Below are 21,161 nucleotides of genomic sequence, written 5' to 3'. Positions count from 1 at the left end.
TACAAGATAATTAGTGAAAAGATACCATATTTGCTTTCATGGCAGCCTGGTATTTCTGACACAAAATGGAGGCAATGAGAAACAAAAGAACTCCACACTCTACAGTAACGACAGTTTTGCAAATATCTGAAAGCCAGGGAGATGGCGGTGCAGCTAGCTTTACATTTAATCATCTTATGTCAGCAAGTGCTCATTGCTGACCACACTGCGTGCCAAAACACACATTAACATTCCTCTCTCCCCGAGCGAGGAGCCTCCCTGCTTATGCCAAGGCTATCATACAGCTCTGAACCACAAATGGGGATGATTTGATTCTTATTAATTTTTAATGAAATTCTAACCAGCCAAACAAGAGAGGTTTGTGTGAGGTTTGCATGTGTTGCCTTTTTCTGGGAGATTAGGCACTTCTTTGTGTCACATTGCTCTGGGAGGCCCTGTTTTCTTTAAGTTAGCAATGAAGATAATGATAATGTCTTTTATTATCTCCACCAGGCATAAGCTTAGAGGGCATTATGCTTGTGTGTGTGTGTGTGTGTGTGTGTGTGTGTGTGTGTAATCTCGCATACTAATAAAGCAAAAGCTGTTTCTGCACATGTTTCGTTATACAGCTGCATAACGAAACAACTTTTGTAGTTCCTTCACGCTACACACAACATATTAAGGGTAGGCCTATATTAAAATATGGTAAAATAAAACAGTATATACAGTTTATTGAGACAATGTCACACCGCTAAAGGCATTAAAATGCCTTACATCTCTCAGGTTTTAGCTTCCCAAACTCTGAATAAAGCTGGGTTTTGATGGGACTGTGTCCATGGAGAATTCCAAGTCAAATGCATGTTGTTTTACGCTCAGTCAGAACCATAGACTGTATATAAAAAGGTCTGAACATGCAACCATGTTTAACTGTGTTTGCTGCCCTCTTGTGGAGATATTCTTTAACATGAGTAAAATCTAACTTGAGGCAGAAATAGAAGTCATTCTGTCCTTCTTTTCTTCCTTCCTTTTTGTGGTTTACTTCTGTTTTTGTAATCCTTCCTAAACACAGAAATTAGGTTAGTAAAGCCACTGAAACTCTACTTTCTCTGTGTTGATTTTTCTGCATTTCAGTGAACTGCTGCAGTCCTTAGACATGTGTGAAAGTGACCCTGTGGCCATTGCTCGATGCTTTGTAGATAAGGTGAGAGGCACTGTCTTCCTCATACATATTACAGTGTTATCAGGTCCTCAAGATAATGAACACTAGTGATTTGTTTGTCTGACCTGTGTTTCCTCAGAGTGAGGACTTCGAAATATACACTCAGTATTGCACCAACTATCCCAAGTAAGTAGATAGAAAATTTCATTTTAATTAGACTTTTGCTGGTGATCCCAAATGTAAGTGTCAATGTAAAGTCAAATATGCCATGATTAATATAATTCTCTGCCGTCCTCCAGCTCAGTGGCAGCACTCACTGACTGCATGAGGAGTACAACTTTGGCCAAGTTCTTTAGGGATCGGCAGGCTGCTCTGAAGCGCTCCCTCCCTCTGGGCTCCTATCTGCTGAAGCCGGTCCAGAGGATCCTGAAATATCACCTGCTGCTTCAGGTACAGAATGTCCTCGGTGGTCATTTTGCTTCAACACAACTGTTCTTCAAAATGCAGCCTGCAGGCTTTTGCTAGATTTATGGTTCTATAACTATGATTGAGTAGTTGTCAGCCCTTATGGATTAGGAACAAGCAGCGTCATTTTGTAAATACTTATTATGCTGAATGTTGCCTTTTACTGTTGAGCAGTTCTATCAAAGTGTTTTTTGTTGTTCTTTGATTTGATTAATTATTAAAATTATTTTATTATTAAAATCTCTTTAGCATTTAAAAAGGTAAAAGCAGCAACAATAACAGAAAAAAAACACAAAAAGATTCACTTGGACACACACCTTTCTTGGTTTCCCTGATCTCTTTTAAAGGAAATTGCAAAGCACTTTGACCCAGACGAGGAGGGCAATGAGGTGATTCAGGAGGCCATAGACACCATGACCGGAGTGGCCTGGTACATCAACGACATGAAGAGGAAACACGAACATGCTGTCAGAGTGCAGGTCAGAGGGAATTACCACACATGCATGCCAACTTCCTTTTGAAGGAAGGTGTATTTATGCCATTGCGATGAAGTGTTTATATACAGTACATCACATACTCAAGGGGAATTTGCTCTGTTACACCTTGTCTTTCTCTTTCCCCCTTTCTTCAGACGCTTTCTGATTTTCTCATGTGCGTCTGTTGTCCAGTGCTACTGTAGCTCTCTCTGCTCATCTGGAGGCCTTGATGGCCCAAAGTAATTTCTTTCATCGGCTTATTCCACATATTTGCTTTTCTCAACAAGGCAGCCCTCTATGACTTCTGTCTCTTATATAAATATGTATTTTAAAGCTCCAAGTCTCTCAGCAGATATTGTCCAAGGCAAATCTTATTCATTCTCATTCACATTCAGAATTTGGTATTGACCTCTCTTTTTAATGATTTCCTGCATTTGAATGAATGGCCAAGTGGCTGGTTGACCTTCCTAATTTTCTTCGCACATGTGTTTGTGTTTGTAAGAATTACAAAAAAAAAAGTTGACACTTTTCTACCAACGGACTGTATACACCGTCATATCGCCCAACACTATTTGGCTGGCATTTATTTCATTTCATGCAGAAGGAACATGGCTGAGTGTGTGTGTGTGTGTGGTGGTTTGTGCTTTCATGTGTATCTGCAGGAGATACAGTCTCTCCTGATCAACTGGAAGGGTCCTGACCTGACCACCTATGGAGAGCTGGTGCTGGAGGGCACCTTTCATGTCCTGCGGGCGAAGAACACCCGTACACTCTTCCTCTTCGAAAGGATGCTCCTTATTACTAAGAAGCGAGGGGAACACTATGTCTACAAGATCCACATCTTAGTATGGTTCTTTCATTGATTATCATTTTATAGCTTGATAGCATAGGTGAGGATATTGTTGTACAATAAAAAAAATGGATAAGATCATATTTACTGTTAAATTAGATAAGGTAGCAAATTAAGAGCAGTAACCAACTCAACTGGATGAAGCCTCCGCTACATCACTACATTCATTGTGGTTGCAGTGCTCCACCCTAATGCTACTTGACAGTGCCAAGGATCCCCTGCTCTTCAGTGTCATCCATTTCAAGCATCCCAAGCAACCCCATACAGTGCAGGTAAATATGAACACCAGTAACTGTCAACCTTTTTCCAAACATATACAGCATGTTTATATTGTTTTTGAAAGTGCACCTGTGAAGAAAAACAGAAATTTGCTGCTTGATTTTTTTTTTTTTTCTCAAACACTTCAGAGCCAGTGATTTGTACTGTAGTAAGTCTCTATTTTGTATGCATGCCGCATGTCTGCTGTGTCTTTATTAACATCAATGACTCTTAATGACAAGTGCTTGTTGTTACAGGCTAAGTCGGTAGAAGAGAAGCGTCTCTGGGCCCATCACATTAAGAGGCTGATTCTTGAGAACCACAACACCATCGTACCGCAGAAGGTGAACGACACCGTCCTTCACACAGTAGTTCTTTCTTCCCACCTACTGGAGAATTGCTTTGTATTTTTAACACGCTGTCTTTGTTATTTTTTTTAAAGGTGAAGGAAACCATCATGGATAATTCTAACTGTAAGTGTTGCACATAGAGTAACTTTTCCGTAGCTACCTAAGATGCTGCTCCCAAAGAAGGAGGGCGGTTCATTTTCAGTGGAAAATATGGAATGCTGTTTAATTTACCGGGAAGGCGTAAGCCGTCTGTCTTTGTGAAGAAAATTGTTTTTTGTAATTTTTTTCGCTGAGTGTAATGACTTATCCTTCTGCTGATCAGATCCAGGGAAGTACCACTACAGTCCTGAGAGGCTGAAGAAAGCAGAGTCCTGCCAAGCTGACTTCCATCTTGGAGGGCGAAATGGGAGAAGGAGATCAGGTTGAAGACCCACTATTCCATCTATTTGTTATGTATTAATATTTAGAATATTGATAGAATATTATTGCTGATGATTAAGTGTCCCTTACACCATTAGTGAGTTGTTTTAATTTCTTTCTTGTCTTTTTAGAGCCTGCAAAACAACTCATTAGGAGCACAAAAGGTTGGTACATTGTGGGCTTTTTGTTTATATCACCGAATGTTCAGTAAGATTTTGGCAGCCCATTCATTAAGAGTGGGTCAGTCTGATCCACATTCTTTATGCTGTCGAGTAACCTAGCGCCCACACAGCCCCACTACCAAGGTTATTTTGTGGCTGTCCAATAAGAGCTCTCCACATCTCCATTGCACTTTGGCTTTGTTCTCCCTCAAAGACACCTGGAAAAAAGATCAAACACAACACACACACTGCCACTCCACTGGCCTCCTAATGAACTTTAATTATGTGCCACATTGGTCGAAGGCTTTGTCATACACAAGCTCTTTTCAATAGTCAAATTCTGCCCTCAGATGTGCACATCGTCCTGTTCCTGTCTATTCTAATCGGCCATTATGAAAGAGAAGACCTCTGTATTCCTCCAAATTGATTTTTAAACCAATGTAATGAAGAAGTAATTTTCATGTCAACCTTCCCATCTCGTTAAGGGAGTAGGTCATCACATCCTGGCTAATTGCATCATGTCCAGTTTGAGGCTCTGAGAGGAAGATGCTTCTAATTGGTATTTATCTAATCACAAGGCCTCCCTTAGGTCTGGGCCAGACTGACTATTGCCTCACTCAGTCGTGGAGGCAGAGATTGTGTCTTGACCATAATTGTACAAGAACCATGTGGTGTTCAGGTTATTTAGTCATATAATTTTTGACTTGAGCCTGCTTTTTTTCAGTGCTATTGACATTCTCATTTGTTTATCTGTCCCCTTCCTCTTTATCTTTGTTCTCCATGCAGCTGTTTTGAAGGTAAGCAAATGTAGTTTTTTATTAAACCATGATAAGCTTTTTCATTCTTTTGTATCAAAGCATTTTTTTTAGGTCAGTCTGCACCGGTGAGATATGGTTTACCCAGTTTTGACTCAGCAGTTCAAACTTTCTATTCTAATTGCAACTATTATTCTAATAGAACTCAAACCAAAAATGAGAAAGTGCAAACCTAATCTTCACGGAACATATTCTGACTTGTCCTGGATTATAAAAATCATATCTCACCCAAAGCTAAAGCCGCTTTTTGATGATTCCATCCCATTTACAGCCTTGCAATCACAACATGGCTCTAGCATTGGCCTTGCTATAACAAACCACATGTCTATGACTTCACGCTACAGCATGCAGACAGTGAGGGTGCACTGCTCGGGGAGAGATGCTCCCTTCAGCCAGCCACTAGTGTCAGTATGCTGGCCTCCAGTCTAGGCGAGCACCAGGCTGAGAGGCCATGTGTGGAGGATCTAATTCCCAGAAGGGACTCTCTGGAGCAGCTAAGTCCTACTGACTGTCACCCGAAACTGGGCTCTTCACCCAGTGAGGGGGGGCTGGAGCTGGAGAAGGCTGAGGAGGAGGAGGAGGAAGGGGAGAGTTACGAGGAAGATATACTGATGGGGGACGACCAGGTAGCCGACTTTGCCAGTTCAGTGCTGGCAGCCATCTCCTGCTGGCACTATAGAGCCAGGGCTTTGCTTTCTACTCACTTCACAACGGTGAGGGTTTCTGCCACCCACGGGTTTCCCATTTCCTGCTCCATTCTGCTGGCTTACCTATACTCTCTGCCACTCTTTCTCCCACGCTGGCTCTCATCCCTCTCACTCTTTTATTTATTTATTTTTCTCCCTCAACTAACACCTCCTACCATTTGAACTGTGCACACTGAATGCCTCCGGTTGAATTCATGCTATTGAAGTGCACAGACCCGAACTGCTAACACTGAACTCTAAAACGTATGGTGAAAATCAAAAGTGAAACTTGGTGCATGTCTTTGTATTGTTTTGTACTTGAAGGTCATCCGACTGTGCATCCTCACCTGTGTAGTTCCAGTGTGCTGTGTTTAAAAATTGTGTTTTTGGGATGTGATTGATGTCAAAGCTTATGCTGTTGAAACTCTGCCTGCATTTGCATTACAACCAGTGGCTTAATGCGTCCTGTTAAATGTTGTTTGACTTCAAAGGTTAATTTAGCCATCAAATTAAATTATCATTATAATAGAAAGAGCTTTGCTCTTTGATAATCATATTTCCCAATCACATTTCCCCTCTGAATTTTCATAATTAGAAAGTCTTTGTTAAGGTTAATTGTTATACCAGTATGGTTTCGGAATATGAATTAATACTTGTCGTTTGAATTGTAAGACTTTTATTATAACCATTGAAGTAGATCATTTCAAGGCTGATCTGAAAACACATTAAGTGTCCAGGGAATGTTTGTCCGCTGTGACAGATTCTTCTGCTTCACGCTGCCTCGCAGTGTGATCCCTAGGAACATTTAGAACAAAAACTCTTTTCAACTGTTTCAGGATGATCAGAACAGAGAAACGGCTGAACTGAAAATGACACACAGAGAGGAGGCAGAAACTCGCAGGCGGGAGGAAAAACATGTGGACGCGGCTGTGAAAGAAACTCTCACCACGCAGGTATTTAATAAAGCCGTGTATATATTTATACACACATCCATTCATTACGATACGTGTCTCTAAGGCCACATGTGCAATTTATTCAATGTGTAAAAAAAAAATCCCATCTGTCCTCATGCAGGCTTAGCTTAGTTTGTTGTTAAGCCTATTCTCTCACCATGACACGCTTTCACTGCATTCACTGTTGTTATATAGTGTATCTGTGAATGAGAGCATGCAGATTCAATACTACATTATTACTTTTCAGTAAGTTCCCTACCTAATAGTTGCCCTTAGCCATGAGCACAGCATTTCTCTAGGCCTATTTGAGTCATGCCTGGAGCTAGATTTGTTCCTGGAAATTAAAATGCCTCACACACAGTCAGTACTCCCACTGAGAAAGGCAACATTGTATTTCGGTGCCAGGTGTCGGTCTCACCTGATTCTAATGGTAACTTTGCAAAACAGCTCCTGTATCAGATTATTGGCTGTTATTCTTCCTAACGTTATCTCCACCACTCAGCTCCAAGCTGCACTTTTTTTTTTTTTAAATTTCAGGCACTCCAAAAGAGCAGGCAACACCTTGGAAACAGATTTAGATTAATGGCCGACTAGGGTGACATCAACACTATGAGTCTTGTTCGAGCTGCAGACGTTGCAATGTTCGCCGCTTAACTCGCCATGGGTAACAAAAAGGAGTCGTTAGGAGCCAAGCTGCAAATGTGATCACAGCGTCTCCTTTTTAGATAGAAAAGCTCGACTGGGCCTTATAAGATAAAAGACGTGCATCATAAATTGTGGATGCTTTAGATTAAACTGCGTAGTTGACTTTGAAAAGGCCCATTAAGTCAGTGGGGAATGGAGAGTGCTGCCATCATAATGCTTCTTTACTCATTACATCCCACTTTGCTTCTAACACTCCTATCATGTTTCAGGTCAGTGTGGAGGAGCTGTGCCCTCTAGACGGTGTCCCTCACGTGGAGAAGAGCAATCAGCTGGAGGGCATTACTCCCAATGCCCCGAGTCTCCTTCCTCCCTTTTGCCACAAGAAGCCAACACACCAGAACCCCAGGATACCTCGAGAGAAACCGGAGGGGAGGTAGAAGGGGAGAGTGATTCCTCTGGTCTCCAAGTGGAGGAGACGAGTGTGCTGACGAACTGGGAGCTCTCAGAGGAGGAAGAGGAGGTGCTTTCAGGCAATAAATGCATCCTTCCTTCCTCTGTATTGGATCAGGCTGGTGTGATAGCTGAGCGCTTTGTCAGCAGCCTGTCCAGACGAAGCAGTCTGGTGTCAGAGGAACTGGGTTCAGTCGCCTGCCCCTCACCCTCAATAGATAATGACGCCTTCAAAAGCCCCTCAGCTTGCATGGACTTGGAGAAACACACCCAAATGTTGGCCAGCTCTTCCCCAGAGCCACAGGTGACCTCAGAGGCTGATCTGTCAACGCCTGCAAATGTACCTGCCCTGGACGCCCTCTATGAAGGGGAACGCAGGTCCACTCTCTCCAAACAAGATCGCCTCCTCATCCACAAGATCAGAAGATACTACGAGCACGCTGAGCACCAAGATGCTGACTTTAGCGTCAAGCGCAGGGAAAGCCTCTCCTACATCCCAGCAGGTCTGGTCCGGCACCTGAGCAGACAGCTTAACAGTGGTCCTCAGGAGCAGGCCTCCCCAGTCCACAGGAAAGGCCTCTCTCGGAACCGCCCCACTTCCTGGTCTGTTTTTGACCTTCCTGGCTTAGAAAAGAGTCGAAACACTGACACTCATCAAAAAACTGAACCACAGAGATCAGTGGAAGCCTCCACCACAGATGAAGAGTTCAGACCCTCATCAGACATGCTCAAGGTTTGGCAAAACATGGAGGAAGGGAGCCAGGAAGTCCAGCAGATCTCAGGGGAGAAACTTAATGATTCTAGATCAGAAGCGACACAGGATTCAGTCACTTCAGGTGATGAAACCAGTGGGCAACCGCCTCAGATTTTGGAAGAGCCTGAAATGAGCACCGCCTCAGACGACTCCTCCATCTCATCTCCCACCACAACCTTTCCAGCAGAGGAGGGGGGATCCTGTCAGGACTCTAAGACATTTGGGACCTCCATGTCTCAAGAAATCAGCCATGGCCATCTACCCAAAGTCATTAGCTTACGAACAAGCATGGACGAGGACCAGATCCTTCAAGACATGGGAAAGATGAAAAACAAGGTGTTCCAGCTGGCACGTCAGTACAGTCAGCGCATCAAAAACAACAGACCGATAATCTGGCCGAGGAACCGAGAGCCAGCAAGTCAACGGGACTTCAAGAATATGCCTGCTGTCCATGAGGAGAAGACGCAGTTTGGGAAAAAGGGTAAATAGGGTGCAAATGATTGCCATGTTGCTTTCTTTTGCAGTAACCTATCACTCATGTATGGAAAAAACTGAAAAGCATTTTTCTGGATGTTTGTCTGTTTTTTGTGTATGTACGCAGGTAAACCCAACCTGAGATTGACCTTTAACACTTGCAATCAGGCGGTCATCCATGAAGAGCATCTTCCAAGCCCAGTCCAGACCCCCAGCTCTGGAGCCAGCTCCCAGAGCACAGTTACCTGCCCACAAAGCCCACAGCCAGACACCTTCCACTGGCCTGATGTACAGGAGCTGCGCACCAAATACACCAAGACCTCCCACCCTAAAGTAACCCGTAGCTACACGGTCCCAGACGGGATGCCAGAGTATAGTAATGGCTGCTTACACAAGTACAATAGCTCCTCTGACCTTCACAAAGCTCTGACAAACTGTCCTAGGACACAGTCTGAAACAGTATACAAGGAAATGTGTCCTGTGGTGGAGGACTGGCCCCAGTCCCAGCCTCATCTTCAGCCCCTGCTGTACAGGTGGAGCTCCTTGGACCACATGCTTGGGTCTCTTCCCCTCCATGAAGTACAGAACCTTCAGGAGCCTGTGAGGACCTGTTACACAGCCAGCCAGGTGTCTCTGCTAACAAGAGACACCGGCAAGCTACAAAACGAGGACACCCTCCTGCAGGAGGGCTCGGGCTGTGCAACAAAGTCTGCTGCCTTCAGTTCAGGGAAGATGACAGAAAGTAATCTAGTGAAAAGCTTACGGGAGAAGTTTCAGAGTTTAAGCGCAAGCTCGTGAGCACATGTACATTTTTATTATCAGGGACTATCACAATGGAAACATTATCTTTACCTGATACTTCTCAACCTCCCCTTTTCCCACCCCTCCCCTCCCCCATAAAATAATGCAACTTGTTGTCTGCACATTGTTGCAAGTATACAGGACCCGGTGATTATGTCAGCACCAGTGAAACATAAAAGGGATATTATTGGTCATTGGTTAGGGCCACGATGGGGATTGTCTTTAAAAAGGTGTATTGCAATATTTGTACATCGGATATTTGTCTGCACTGTACAATACAAAACAGGTTCATGTAAAAATATGTATATAGTCCACTGTATCAGTTCGAGATTAGGTTCTGCTTTATTATTATATGCATCTATTTGGTTCCCTCAAACTGTTGGTGATTCTTGTTACTATAACACTATTACCATTAAACCATGTAAACTGTCAGCTGGTGTTTCAGGGGAAAGCAAAAGTCTCTGAACGTATACCAAAGTGGGTTTTCCTTTTAGCATTTGTTGACTTTCAGTGCATGTGGTCACGGCAGTAATTTGCTTTCACGTCTACTGTTGCTGCTTCTACAGCTGTTTTCACATACTGTATCACTGGAGCTTTATTTTTCGCAATAAGTTGTGTATTTCCTTTAATATTATTTATGAAATTGTATATTTGGGAGAGATTGGCCTCATGTAAATACTAACCAGTAGCAAGCCTTTTTACTATTCCATTCCAGAAAATATATTATTTCATACTTGAAGTTTCCCATATTTTCAATAAAAACAGAAATGGTTAAGCATCCGCATGGATCCTGCATCTCAATACAGTATATGCATCTGTTCTGTGGTTGAAGTGAGTCAATCTAGTTATATCTACAACATCCATGATCAACTGGTTTAATGGAAAGAAGAATGCTTCCTTTATTTATACTGAGTATTTCTGTTTTTGCAATGCAGGATTGAAAGAGAGTCCAGACTATTTTATTGTTATGTAGAATGTTTGTTGTTGACAAAAGACGAGACGAGGACCAAGCAGCGCCACTAAACTAAGGAGGCAAGTGATAGTTATTAATGCATTTGTGGCTAAAAATAACGGTTTATTTAATAAGTGGGGGGAAAAAAATATCAAATTAAACTTGTGTTTGCAGTCTGGTGACCATGGGCTTCCAAAAAAAACACCATTAAAGTTACTTTTAATTGATGACATGTTTCAGAAGTCTGCTACAGGAAATCACATATTGGTGTTTGCACATGTATAGCATATAACAGGTTTACATTTATAACATTGTGTAATACTTTTATTATTTATACGACTTTTATCAAACGTGAAAGCCCAGTTTGTGGCAAATGGAAGGATTACCACTTATCAATTTTATACATTTGGGTTTTGAAAAAAAAAATGGGAATGTGGGAAATGGTTGATTTAGCAATTATTTTTTACACATGCAGCATTGAGCTCTATCGGAAACGAACGTAAAGCCACTGTCAACAAAACACAAGGGTTTAAATTTTGAATTGAATTTTGTCAGGTTTGAGTGTACTTAAATTGAAATCAGCAACAGGCTGGGAGAGGCAGTGGCAGTATGATGAGGTGGTCGCGCTTGTGTGTGTGCGTCTTTATTCATTTGTGTTGGCTATCTTTTATTTTATACCACACAGCCCATCAGATCATAAGCGCCCTTTATGGACCGATGCGCGCTGTTTCCCTTTCAAGCGCATCATCTTTGCGTCAAGAGACCCATACTTACACCGGAAGTAAGCAGGGCCATCCTTCAACATAAAAGCGTCATCACTGCTTAGTACTCCCGTTGCATGTGCTCGTCAACGAGAGTTTATATTTTGAGCCCATTACCAGAGCTTGCATCCTGTTGATCTGTTTACTGACTTGACACTCTCCGTGACACCGACCGGCGGAGTGTAGTTCAAGACGCAATCGCACACTTAAACCAGATGCCAGCAACATCACATATCATCTGGCACAAAATCAATTAACCCTCGTTTTTTTCCTTCTTCTTCGTGGATCCAACATCACCGTCAATTTTTTTTTTATGAAGAATGGGCTGCGCAATATCAGGTGTGACAGGAAAAGCAGAGTTTGGAGAGAGGAACACGGAGGATGCTGCTGCTGCTGCTGCGTATCCCAGCGAGGATCAGATTCAGATGATCAAGGAGTCATGGAAAGTTATCCGGGACGATATAGCCAAAGTTGGGATTATTATGTTCGTCAGGTAAGACACGTGAGCCTCTGCTGTACTTTAACAGTGTTGGTTGCATGTTAATAATTATTGTTATTGAAGAGACATGCGTCCACAATTGGAAGGGTAGTAATGTAAAGCGACAGGATCAGGAATATTGTGGCGTAATATCAGGTCACACTAAGTAGCCTAAACAGTGTAATTCCATGCAGACATATTTAATGGTGTGTTTAAATGGTCCATAATCAAAATGAGCAAATGTTGACTTTTCAGTTTAAACTCAGCTCAGTGAAATGTGATGAAAGTCTCTGCTCTGCTACCTGACCCACAGCTGTTTGATTGAGAGCTTGGAACAGGACACCCCTTTTTCCCTCTTATCACTTCATATCACATCTTAACAACCTTACATAATAATACACAGCTCCAGGTCTGCCATATGACTATAAAGTTAATGGTATCAGCTATCTGGCAAGGGCTTTTTATCAGTTGTGATGATGACCAGCATCCGGGAAAACATATTTGGCCTTTGGTTTGGAACTAAAACAAATGAAAGAATATGGTGATATAGAGTGGCAGACATTCAGGCTGCAGCTGCTAGATCTACAGTAAAAGGGACTACCAGCACAGGACTAGAAGCCCAATTAAGGCCAAGTGTTTTTGGTAGAAGAGATTGACCTTAGCATGTTTGCCTGAAAATACATGGGCCTCTTGTGGGTCAGGGCCACGCCAGGTCCCCCAGGCTGTCAGGGCTTGTATCTCATAGCTGAACAGCAATTATTCCAGCAAATGGGAATCACCTGTTTTTCATTGTGTGCTTTCTCTGAATTTAACAGACCATGTGTGTACCATGGCAAGGGGATGTTCTTCTGTCAAATTAATTTATAATAAGATACAGACGTGTGGGATCTATTCTCGAGTGCCAAAAGAGCTATGAATACAATCTCTGGACAACTCCAATTAAAATGATCCACATGAGCTAATATAGTGCTACATGCTGCATTATGTACGGAGCACTTGTATGTCCACGAGAGGTGTGCACAATGGAACAAAATAACCTGCGCTCTACATGTTGCTGCTGTGATGACAGTGGCAGAGACGGAAAAATAAAGGGCAGCTAATTTCCCATTTTCTCTAATAAGTAAAGTTGGAATATAATACACCGCCTGCCTAAATAGTAAGTACTACCATATGTTGCAACGTCTCTGCATTATCATCTGCTTGTCATAGGGCGCAGAGCTACCTGTGTTTTTTGCAGCAGCCATTAGAGACCAACACTTCTCTGACACCTCTCTCAACACCTCTCTTCATACATCTATCTATGAAGCGGACCATGTGTTCTAGACATCTAATGCATTTATTCATGAGGACTCTGCTCCGCATTACAGGTGTAAAAACATATGTATCTTTTTCCCCCCTCTCGCTAGCGGCACTGGAGGCCATGGAAAAATAAATAACAGGAAATAGAATAAGCTTCTGCTTGACCTGCCACACAAACAAGTTTATTAAATGTCATAATTTATTGTTAATGTCTAGCTCAGTGTTACAGTTCCGCACCACAAATATCCAGGGTGTTGGATTAGAACATATGCCGATCATTAGCCTTTTTTGTCTCTTTCCTTTCCTTTTTTTCCTCCATTTTTTTTTACCCTAACCCTTGCATCTTATTGTGAGCACAATACAATGCACATCCAGAGGAGGCAACTGTGTATTCTTTTAGCATGACTCATCACAGGTACCTCAGCTGGAGACTGGAAGGCTCTCTGATTGGATGGCAGCATGCTTAATTGCTCTCTCTGGTTAAGAAAATTGATTGAGGTTAAATCAGAAAAGGAAAACTCTAGCAGGAGCTGTGGCTCCATTTAACTGAGACTCTGCACTGGCTCTTGTCAGGGCAGGGTGGTTCGTCACAGCTCCAGGTGGAAATGAGAGTATGGATAGACGTGGCAAACAAACCCACGGATCCACCATATCCTGTTACTGATTGCAGCTGTTGGGTGTAAAAAAACAGGGCGGGGGGCCGTGACAATCAGAAGAAACAGAGTAAGATCAGGAAGGCACAATCGCATCACATTCACACTCAGCATTGTGAATACAGGATTCCAGTTTTGTGACTTATGTCATCCTAGTTGGGGAGCTCAGTGGGAGGTTTGTTGTCGTGTGGGAATGAATATGTGTGCTCTTGTCTTCTTGGTGACAGGTTGTTTGAGACCCATCCCGAATGCAAGGATGTCTTCTTCCTTTTCCGAGACGTTGAAGACCTGGAGAGGTTGCGGACCAGCCGGGAGCTCAGGGCACACGGCCTACGGTCAGTCACCAACTCTGCACTGCACAACACATTAACACATCATCATCCTCCACAACAAACCTGAGCAAACCGTGAAGGAATTTTCCTCAGGTCAAGTTAGTCAGTGAGACAGACAGTAAGTCAAACTCGCCTCTCCTCTCTATCTGTTTGGTTGACGGACTTATGCAGCTACCTAGATAACCCGAGGTCAAGATTATCTTTTGTTTCATACAGACAGACTGGTGAGCATAGTGTCTAGTTTTGAACAAATACCCAACAAAATCTTCACACAAGATGGGTGAAGAATAACATTAATTGGACACAATCTCTGTAGGTCTAGGTAGGATAAATACTCCCCGCCAAGATGTATCCTTGTTTGGTATTACACTGTGTTCTCACTCTGCACTCCTGATGCCATTTTTTCTCCCATATTGCTGCTTAAGACCTACTTTATCAGTAAGAATTGACTAGCTTACACAAACCAGCCAATGACAGCAGAGCGTGGTGGTGCATGGTATACACTGGGCAGGGGAGCATTTTGACATCCAGCACTCTCTAGTCTTGCTTATAATAAAAAGGTATTCAAAGTAATTCCATTGGCTTATGCCATAATAATGACCACATTAAATTACTATGCAAAAAGAAAAAGCTTGTAAGCAATGCTTACATTATCATATATTTTCCGTCTCTTAATAGTTTCCGACTTCCCTCCTGTGTCTGAGGCCACTCAGTCACTCACAGCTCACAAATATATAGTTTCATTTTTACATATTAGGCAGGCAATGATTTTTGGGGAATATTTTCAGCCATTGATAAATACACATTTGGTGCTCTTGAGCAGTGATTCCCAACCTTGTTTGTGATGTACCCACTCACAGCCCCACCGGAGGAGCTCCTTCATCGAAACCACCTCAAATCCCAAATGTGCTCATTTGAATTGTTTTAAATTGGATGTGAGTTAATACTTTTAATCACATAAAAGTGGATCTTGTAACAATACAAGACAGTGATCCTGGAATTGTGGATGCTACGCTTTACTGGGCTGTTTTTTCTTGTGCAATGGCTTTTGGACAACAATGGAGTTCTATGGCTCCACGAAGGAACAGGCTTTGGCAACAGACAATACTTGCTTTGGTCTTTTCATGGGGAAAAACATCCACCCGATCCAGGTTAGGTTAGGTTTCTGTAACAACAATGTTACAATGTGATAAAAACCAAGCTGCACACAGTGCAACAGTGCAAGACACAAATCACGAGATAATTGGCAGAGCAAAACACCTCAGGCAGTCATATCATTATAACGTTGCTTACCACTCTGCTGCAGACAGAGCCTGCAGCATTTATCACAGCCACTTGTCTGTTGTTTCCCAGCGTGCATCAGGCCTCTCTGTGTTCCTCTACACACAGGGCCAAAGCAGCCAATTACTGCCTGAGGACCTGGAGGTACAGAGGCCAATGTGGCAGCAGTGAAAATGTGTCGTGCATCCCAGCATGAACTGGCTGCTCTCAAATACAGCGATAAGGCCAAATGGCCCTTCAGCTGCACTCAGGGACATCAGTACGAATGTCCACGGTGGCAGCTAGAGAGAGAAGAGAGCGCTAAACTCTAAACCCTTTGTTCCATGCTCATCTGCACACACTCTGCGGTGATGGCAGACCCACCTGCAAAGCAAAAAAGGAAATTGATCCTGTGGTGTTTTGTGCAGGGAAATGAAGGCAGATTAAGTAGTGTGCAATCAGTTTGTTTTGCATCAGGTGTGGCCTAGATTCACAGATACCCAATGAATTGTGTTAATTTTTTTGCGCCATTTGAGTTTTGTGAAAGTACAAATGCCACCATGCAACCTTTTAACACACTTCTCTGCAGTATCAGGGCATCAGTTGGGCATTGCCTACTGCTAATGCACGATTAACTGGTGGATCAATAAGGGCCTGGTGGCTCATCCTACATCTCCACCCTCATTTCTTTCAGGGTGATGTCTTTTATTGAGAAAAGCGTGGCCAGACTGGACCAGCTGGAGAGACTGGAAGCTCTGGCTCTTGAGCTCGGAAAAGGCCATTATCATTACAACGCCCCACCTAAGTACTACAGTGTAAGTCCCCAATGATCCAAACAGTGCTGTCTGTTTTTGTGATGCTCGTTTGTTTATAGAGGAATACACATGTTGTTATTTCAGCTGACACTGTAGCTCCAGACTCACCATTATACTGAGATCCCTACCATCACAGCAGCTGAATACACTGACGCACAAAAGATGCAGAATGAAAACAACCTGTGCAACACACCAGCATTGTTACCAAGGCATAAATAAGCACGTCAGTAAGTATGTCACACAATTATTTTCCAGTATGTTGGAGCAGAATTCATCTGTGCCGTGCAGCCCATCCTGAAGGAGAGGTGGACAGCTGAGCTGGAGGAGGCATGGAAGGTGAGGAGCGTCATTGTGTGACCTGTGTGGCTAATCATAGACCTTCAGAGGGACCCGTTCTGGGTATATTCCTTGTGAGATAGGCCTGATGTGCAGCAGTGAGGGTTTGCGTCTGGCTCAGCGTCAAGAGTTGTGCAGTTGTGTGTCTCTTTTTAATGCGCCATGGAACATGTCAAGGTGGAAACCAGTGCAACACAAGCTTGACTGATGTGAAATGTACATCTCACTGAACCATGCATGAGCATACTGAGAAAAAGGAACATGGCTCTGTCACATCACGTTATGTCACTTAAATATACCTTGTGTGGTTAATACAGAGACACCTGAATAATGCTGTTGCTACACAATAGAAAGATAAGTGAGTTCAGTTTTGTTGTGGAGCTTTCTGGCAAAGGACAACATAGGCGTTATGACATTGAAGGGGTTTAAGACATTATTTACTTTTGGAAAAACACATAAAATTGCAACATTTAAGGTTACATTTAAAATTAATTATTATTAAAAATTTATTTTAAGGTAACAATTGTGTACATCCTTGTTCATCTGCTTCAATTTATGGCCTCTACTTCCCTCTTGTGGCTGAAGTAAATTTTCATTTTAAATTACCCCACTACTCTAGACACTACTACATATCCAAAAGAAAACAATACTATATACTTTCAATAAAACGTATTCATGTCAACATTTTCTGATAAATAGTATAATGAAAAGAACTGCTACAAGCCTAAAGTTTATCATGACGAAGAGCATTTTTCCCCGTCTTCCTCCAGACTGACATACTGGTTTCAACACAGTGATAAAATCCTAGATCTCAGCTAGGCACATCAACATTTTCGCTTCTTAGATAAATGATATATAGGCCTACATAATTCTCAGTATCATATTGATAGTTTATCATCCTAAATGTGACCATTGTCAAAGCATTTTAGTGTAGCCCACTGTTTGTACCTCTAAGCTGTTTTTTTTTCATTATTCAAACAAATGACTCACCAAACACAAAGTTGTAGCACAATATGCACACTTCTTTTGTCCAGGAGCCTAGAATTAGTTTTTCCTAAATAAATCTCTCCTTTGCATCCAAACCCTTCCCATTCTCCCATTCCCATGTTTCTCCACTCCAGCGTTGGTCCATATTTGTGAACACCTAAACATCACATAGCACTAAGGCCCTGGCTGAATAATCAAGCACAGGAAACTGTGTTGTCTGCATACAAAATAATGCTCACACTTTAGTAGCTTAAGCATCACAAAGCATTTCCCATTTGCTATCAGACAATTCAAATCTTGTTTGAAAGAATCATGTCCAATGTCCACCTATGGGGACCCTGACCCAGTTCAATGTTTCATTGTGTTCTTGTTTATGATCCAGACCATGTTCCAGTATTTGACCAGCCTCATGACGCAGGGATACCAGGAGGAGAGCCACCGACAGCGCCACCTAGCAGTCTCCCCAAAAGAAAGACCGGACAAGAGGAACACAGCACTATGAGACGCTACTTCTCTCAATACACAGCTCAAGACTGTTTTTCCAGAACATCACAGAAATGTGTTTTGTGTAAATAGTGTATTTACTGTCTACTTTTCTACATCGCTTGTCATTGTTTACCATTTTATCCCAATGGACAAAACCAAAACAGTGATTTTTAACAAAGCACTTTATTTCTGAACTTAAACTCTGCTGCAGGATTCAGGAGCGCAACAAGACAATACAAATATTTGACAAAATATTCTGGTTGTAGTTAAATCTGCTTTGTAATTGTGAGGAACAGAAATGACATTACAGCCAATACTTGCTCTGTGTATTCATAACTCAAAATCAATGCCTTTCAGTAAATCTACAATTTAACGTGTTTATTGTGCTATTCAACTCATTCAGAAAAGGTACCATCACATTTCAATTAACCACATTAGCTGAAGCTACACAGAACATTTTATTGGTGTTTAATGATTTCAAAAGCTTGGTATGCAACCATGATTCAAAACAAGGGGGCGAAATAATACACATTGTACTTCAAAAAAAGGTAAATTCAATTAAAAAAAAAAAGTCAAATACAGTAAAATGTGTTTTAAAAGTAGAGGAAATGATTTAGTTCTGCATTTCCAAGCAACTTAACAGTAATCTCAAATGATTTTCATCTTTAAAATAAAAAATCTCAATGACTGGACATTCTTCTTGAAATGCAGTCGAATTGAGACATGGCAGCACAGCTCACAGGTTGGCCGTAAATGTAACATAAATAGGGACTCTAACAATTAAATAGTGTGAAAGGCAAGAATCATTGGGCTCCATGGATTTGGCTCCAGATGGAAATGCAGCCATTGATGACCTGGTTCTGAAGCAGAAAAGTTGACTTTCCTCATCCTGTATGAAATCCTCAGGTCTTCTGTTCCAGATCACCGATGGCACCGACCGACCAGGAATGAGACGTCATCATGCAAACAATGGCATAATATCAAAGCAGTCACCAGGTAGATGAACAGTGATTCTGAGGCCTCAGGTGAACGAGAAGTAAGCCGGATGGGGCAACAGACCAAGTGGAGGCCTTTCCCATTCCCTCAAATAGTACAGGCCAGTTTAGGTACCCATGGTTATGTTAAAGAGTCTGCTGCTCATTGGGTGGCTTTGGTTTTCTTGCTTTTGTTTTTCTTATCCTTCTTCTTTAGTCCATCCATGTGAGCTCTTAGAAGGTTGGAGTATGCCTGTAAAGACAATTTGATGTTATTGATTAAGTTCCAATTGCTCATTCATCAACAAGTTAACACCATAGAGACCTAATCAAGAAAATCAGCATTAAGTGATCCTGTCAAACAATAGCTTTCAAACAACAGTGAAACTGAAACACAATACAAACTCAACCTACCATTTGAAACTTGATTACTTCTTTCGTGCTCACCTGAAATTGCAAGAAATGAGAATTCTGCATTAACAGCTTGTGAAAAACAAAAGAAAAAATATCATAAGATATAAAAGATCAAACACAAAAACTTAATAAACATAGCTCACCACTGTGCTAATTTTCCTCTTGCCATCAGATGCTCTGATGAGACATTTGTTGTCTGCTGGTTCAAATGACTCTGCGTGACCCTTTCGGGGCGCTGGTTTGGTCCTCCCGTCATCTGGAAAGAAGAAACACATCCCATCCCAGCTGCTTAGATGTTGAGAGAGGAAACTCGCAGCTTTGCTTCCTGACTTGAACTTGAATGATAATTACCAAAACTAGGGAGGGATCTACTCACATTTCTTTAGCGTGATTACAACACTGCCAGATGTTCTGCACTTCTGGAACAGCCGAGTGAGCTCTGTGAGGAACTGGACAACACAGCAAAAACAAACATAATAACATAAATATCGACAATTTTGGGGCTGCAGTTGATCTCAGCACAACGAATTAACATACAGGGACTGATTATGTACTCACGTGGCAGTTTATTAGGTACACCTAGCCTAAACTAATGGATTGACACTTGTTTTGTTGAAACTGTTGGAGAGGGGAGTTTTTTCACCTTTAGGGTTGTTTTGAAAGTTTGTGGTGGTGTTAAATTGTATTGCCTCATAATAAAAAGGTGTTTCTAATCTTTAGCCAACCCTCATTTATATAAACGGGAGAGCAAAACAGACATTTCAGTCTATTATATTAAGACTGCATTAGTTTAAGCTAGCTAACGTTAAGTGTAATGCTGACGTTACCTAATAAACTGGCGAGAAACTCATAGGTTGCTATGAATAACCTAGTAGATAACCTATAAATGTTGATTAACTAGTCTTTAAAAAACTAAATTAGAAAGCCACAACATGTTGTTTAGTTAGTTAGTTCTGAATGCAGATAATACGTTACTAACATAGCTTTAATGCTAACGTAACTTACAGTAACGTTAGAAGTTTGTGTATGAAATGGTAGCAAGACACAACCGCAGTTACACAGGTATTTACGTTACAATAAAACAATGTAGCGCTTAATATTATAGAAAATACATCAACTTTATCCACATATTTGCCATTTTAACGCAAAACCAGTGTTAGCTTCAACCTAACGTTAGTAGGCTTGCTAACGAGTCTGTTTGCCGACTAGCTTGTCTAACGTTGAGGCTATTAGCTAGTTAGCTGTTGGACAACTAAAGCAGACAGTGTCAGTTTTTAGTTTATAATAAAAAAGCGTCAACGGGTCAAATTATTCAAGTTTTCTTTTTCCTTACCGAGTCATTTTCAAGCAGCACCATGATTCTCACTTCAATTCAGCTGTAGTTTTAGCTTACTGGCCGCAAGCTGGCTGCTGGCTGTGAAGCACCGAAGCACACGTACTACACAAGCCGGAGCTCCGCCCTGCGCCATCACTGCGGAGACAGTAGTTTAATCACAGAGCCCTCTACTGTCAGGGAGGGGAACAACACACACAGCTCCCTTCAGTCAGCCATCCAGCTTCAGGGAAATATTTGTGCATTGATCTTTTCCAATGATTTTGGGCCGTTAAGAAAAAAACACTTTCTATCCACTGGAAAGCATGGAGACTTGATCATCTAACCAGATAATGCTCTGTCAAGCTGTAATTGTTGCAGTGTTTACATGGCTGCAGATATTTTT

General features: G+C 41.9%; 3 protein-coding genes across 3 annotated transcripts in view; 2 read left to right on the top strand and 1 right to left on the bottom strand.

The window, feature by feature from the left end:
- The window catches only part of LOC119910091 (pleckstrin homology domain-containing family G member 3), a 31,718-nt gene extending 21,242 nt beyond the window's left edge, over window positions 1-10,476 (top strand). The window contains 16 exon segments of the mRNA XM_038728475.1: window positions 1,111-1,180; window positions 1,278-1,324; window positions 1,438-1,588; window positions 1,951-2,082; window positions 2,742-2,924; window positions 3,109-3,201; window positions 3,445-3,531; window positions 3,630-3,660; window positions 3,860-3,958; window positions 4,089-4,121; window positions 4,905-4,915; window positions 5,278-5,646; window positions 6,456-6,572; window positions 7,487-7,550; window positions 7,553-8,902; window positions 9,023-10,476. Coding sequence (XP_038584403.1) covers window positions 1,111-1,180; window positions 1,278-1,324; window positions 1,438-1,588; window positions 1,951-2,082; window positions 2,742-2,924; window positions 3,109-3,201; window positions 3,445-3,531; window positions 3,630-3,660; window positions 3,860-3,958; window positions 4,089-4,121; window positions 4,905-4,915; window positions 5,278-5,646; window positions 6,456-6,572; window positions 7,487-7,550; window positions 7,553-8,902; window positions 9,023-9,693 — 3,508 coding nt within the window. The 3' untranslated portion in view covers window positions 9,694-10,476.
- Window positions 10,477-11,537: 1,061 nt separating this feature from the next.
- On the top strand, window positions 11,538-18,432 carry xgb (x globin). Its single transcript, XM_038729218.1, has 5 exons — window positions 11,538-11,902; window positions 14,067-14,174; window positions 16,126-16,246; window positions 16,502-16,582; window positions 17,952-18,432. The coding sequence occupies exons 1-5, from the start codon at window positions 11,730-11,732 to the stop codon at window positions 18,069-18,071; spliced, it is 603 nt and encodes a 200-aa protein (XP_038585146.1). The 5' UTR covers window positions 11,538-11,729; the 3' UTR covers window positions 18,072-18,432.
- On the bottom strand, window positions 18,419-20,925 carry srp14 (signal recognition particle 14). Its single transcript, XM_038729219.1, has 5 exons — window positions 20,777-20,925; window positions 19,820-19,892; window positions 19,587-19,699; window positions 19,444-19,476; window positions 18,419-19,282 (listed from the first exon to the last, which is right to left on the bottom strand). Exons 1-5 carry the CDS (start codon window positions 20,798-20,800, stop codon window positions 19,193-19,195), a joined length of 333 nt encoding a protein of 110 aa, XP_038585147.1. The 5' UTR covers window positions 20,801-20,925; the 3' UTR covers window positions 18,419-19,192.
- Between the last annotated feature and the right edge of the window lie 236 nt (window positions 20,926-21,161).

Source organism: Micropterus salmoides, unplaced genomic scaffold (assembly GCF_014851395.1).
Source record: "Micropterus salmoides isolate LMB-PRFRI ecotype aquatic unplaced genomic scaffold, ASM1485139v1 Ms_hic_scaffold_19, whole genome shotgun sequence".
In the NCBI taxonomy this organism is placed as follows: domain Eukaryota; kingdom Metazoa; phylum Chordata; class Actinopteri; order Centrarchiformes; family Centrarchidae; genus Micropterus; species Micropterus salmoides.
This window is presented reverse-complemented; position numbering and strand designations above follow the sequence as displayed.

Coding starts and splice junctions, on each gene's coding strand:
- xgb (XM_038729218.1), top strand. CDS start 11,730: ATGGGCTGCGCAATATCAGGTGTGACAGGAAAAGCAGAGTTTGGAGAG. Junction 16,247..16,501: donor CCCCACCTAAGTACTACAGT/GTAAGTCCCCAA, acceptor ATTATTTTCCAG/TATGTTGGAGCAGAATTCAT. Junction 16,583..17,951: donor AGCTGGAGGAGGCATGGAAG/GTGAGGAGCGTC, acceptor TTTATGATCCAG/ACCATGTTCCAGTATTTGAC.
- srp14 (XM_038729219.1), bottom strand. CDS start 20,800: ATGGTGCTGCTTGAAAATGACTCG. Junction 19,893..20,776: donor TGCTGCTTGAAAATGACTCG/GTAAGGAAAAAG, acceptor TGTGTTGTCCAG/TTCCTCACAGAGCTCACTCG. Junction 19,477..19,586: donor AGAGGAAAATTAGCACAGTG/GTGAGCTATGTT, acceptor TTGCAATTTCAG/GTGAGCACGAAAGAAGTAAT.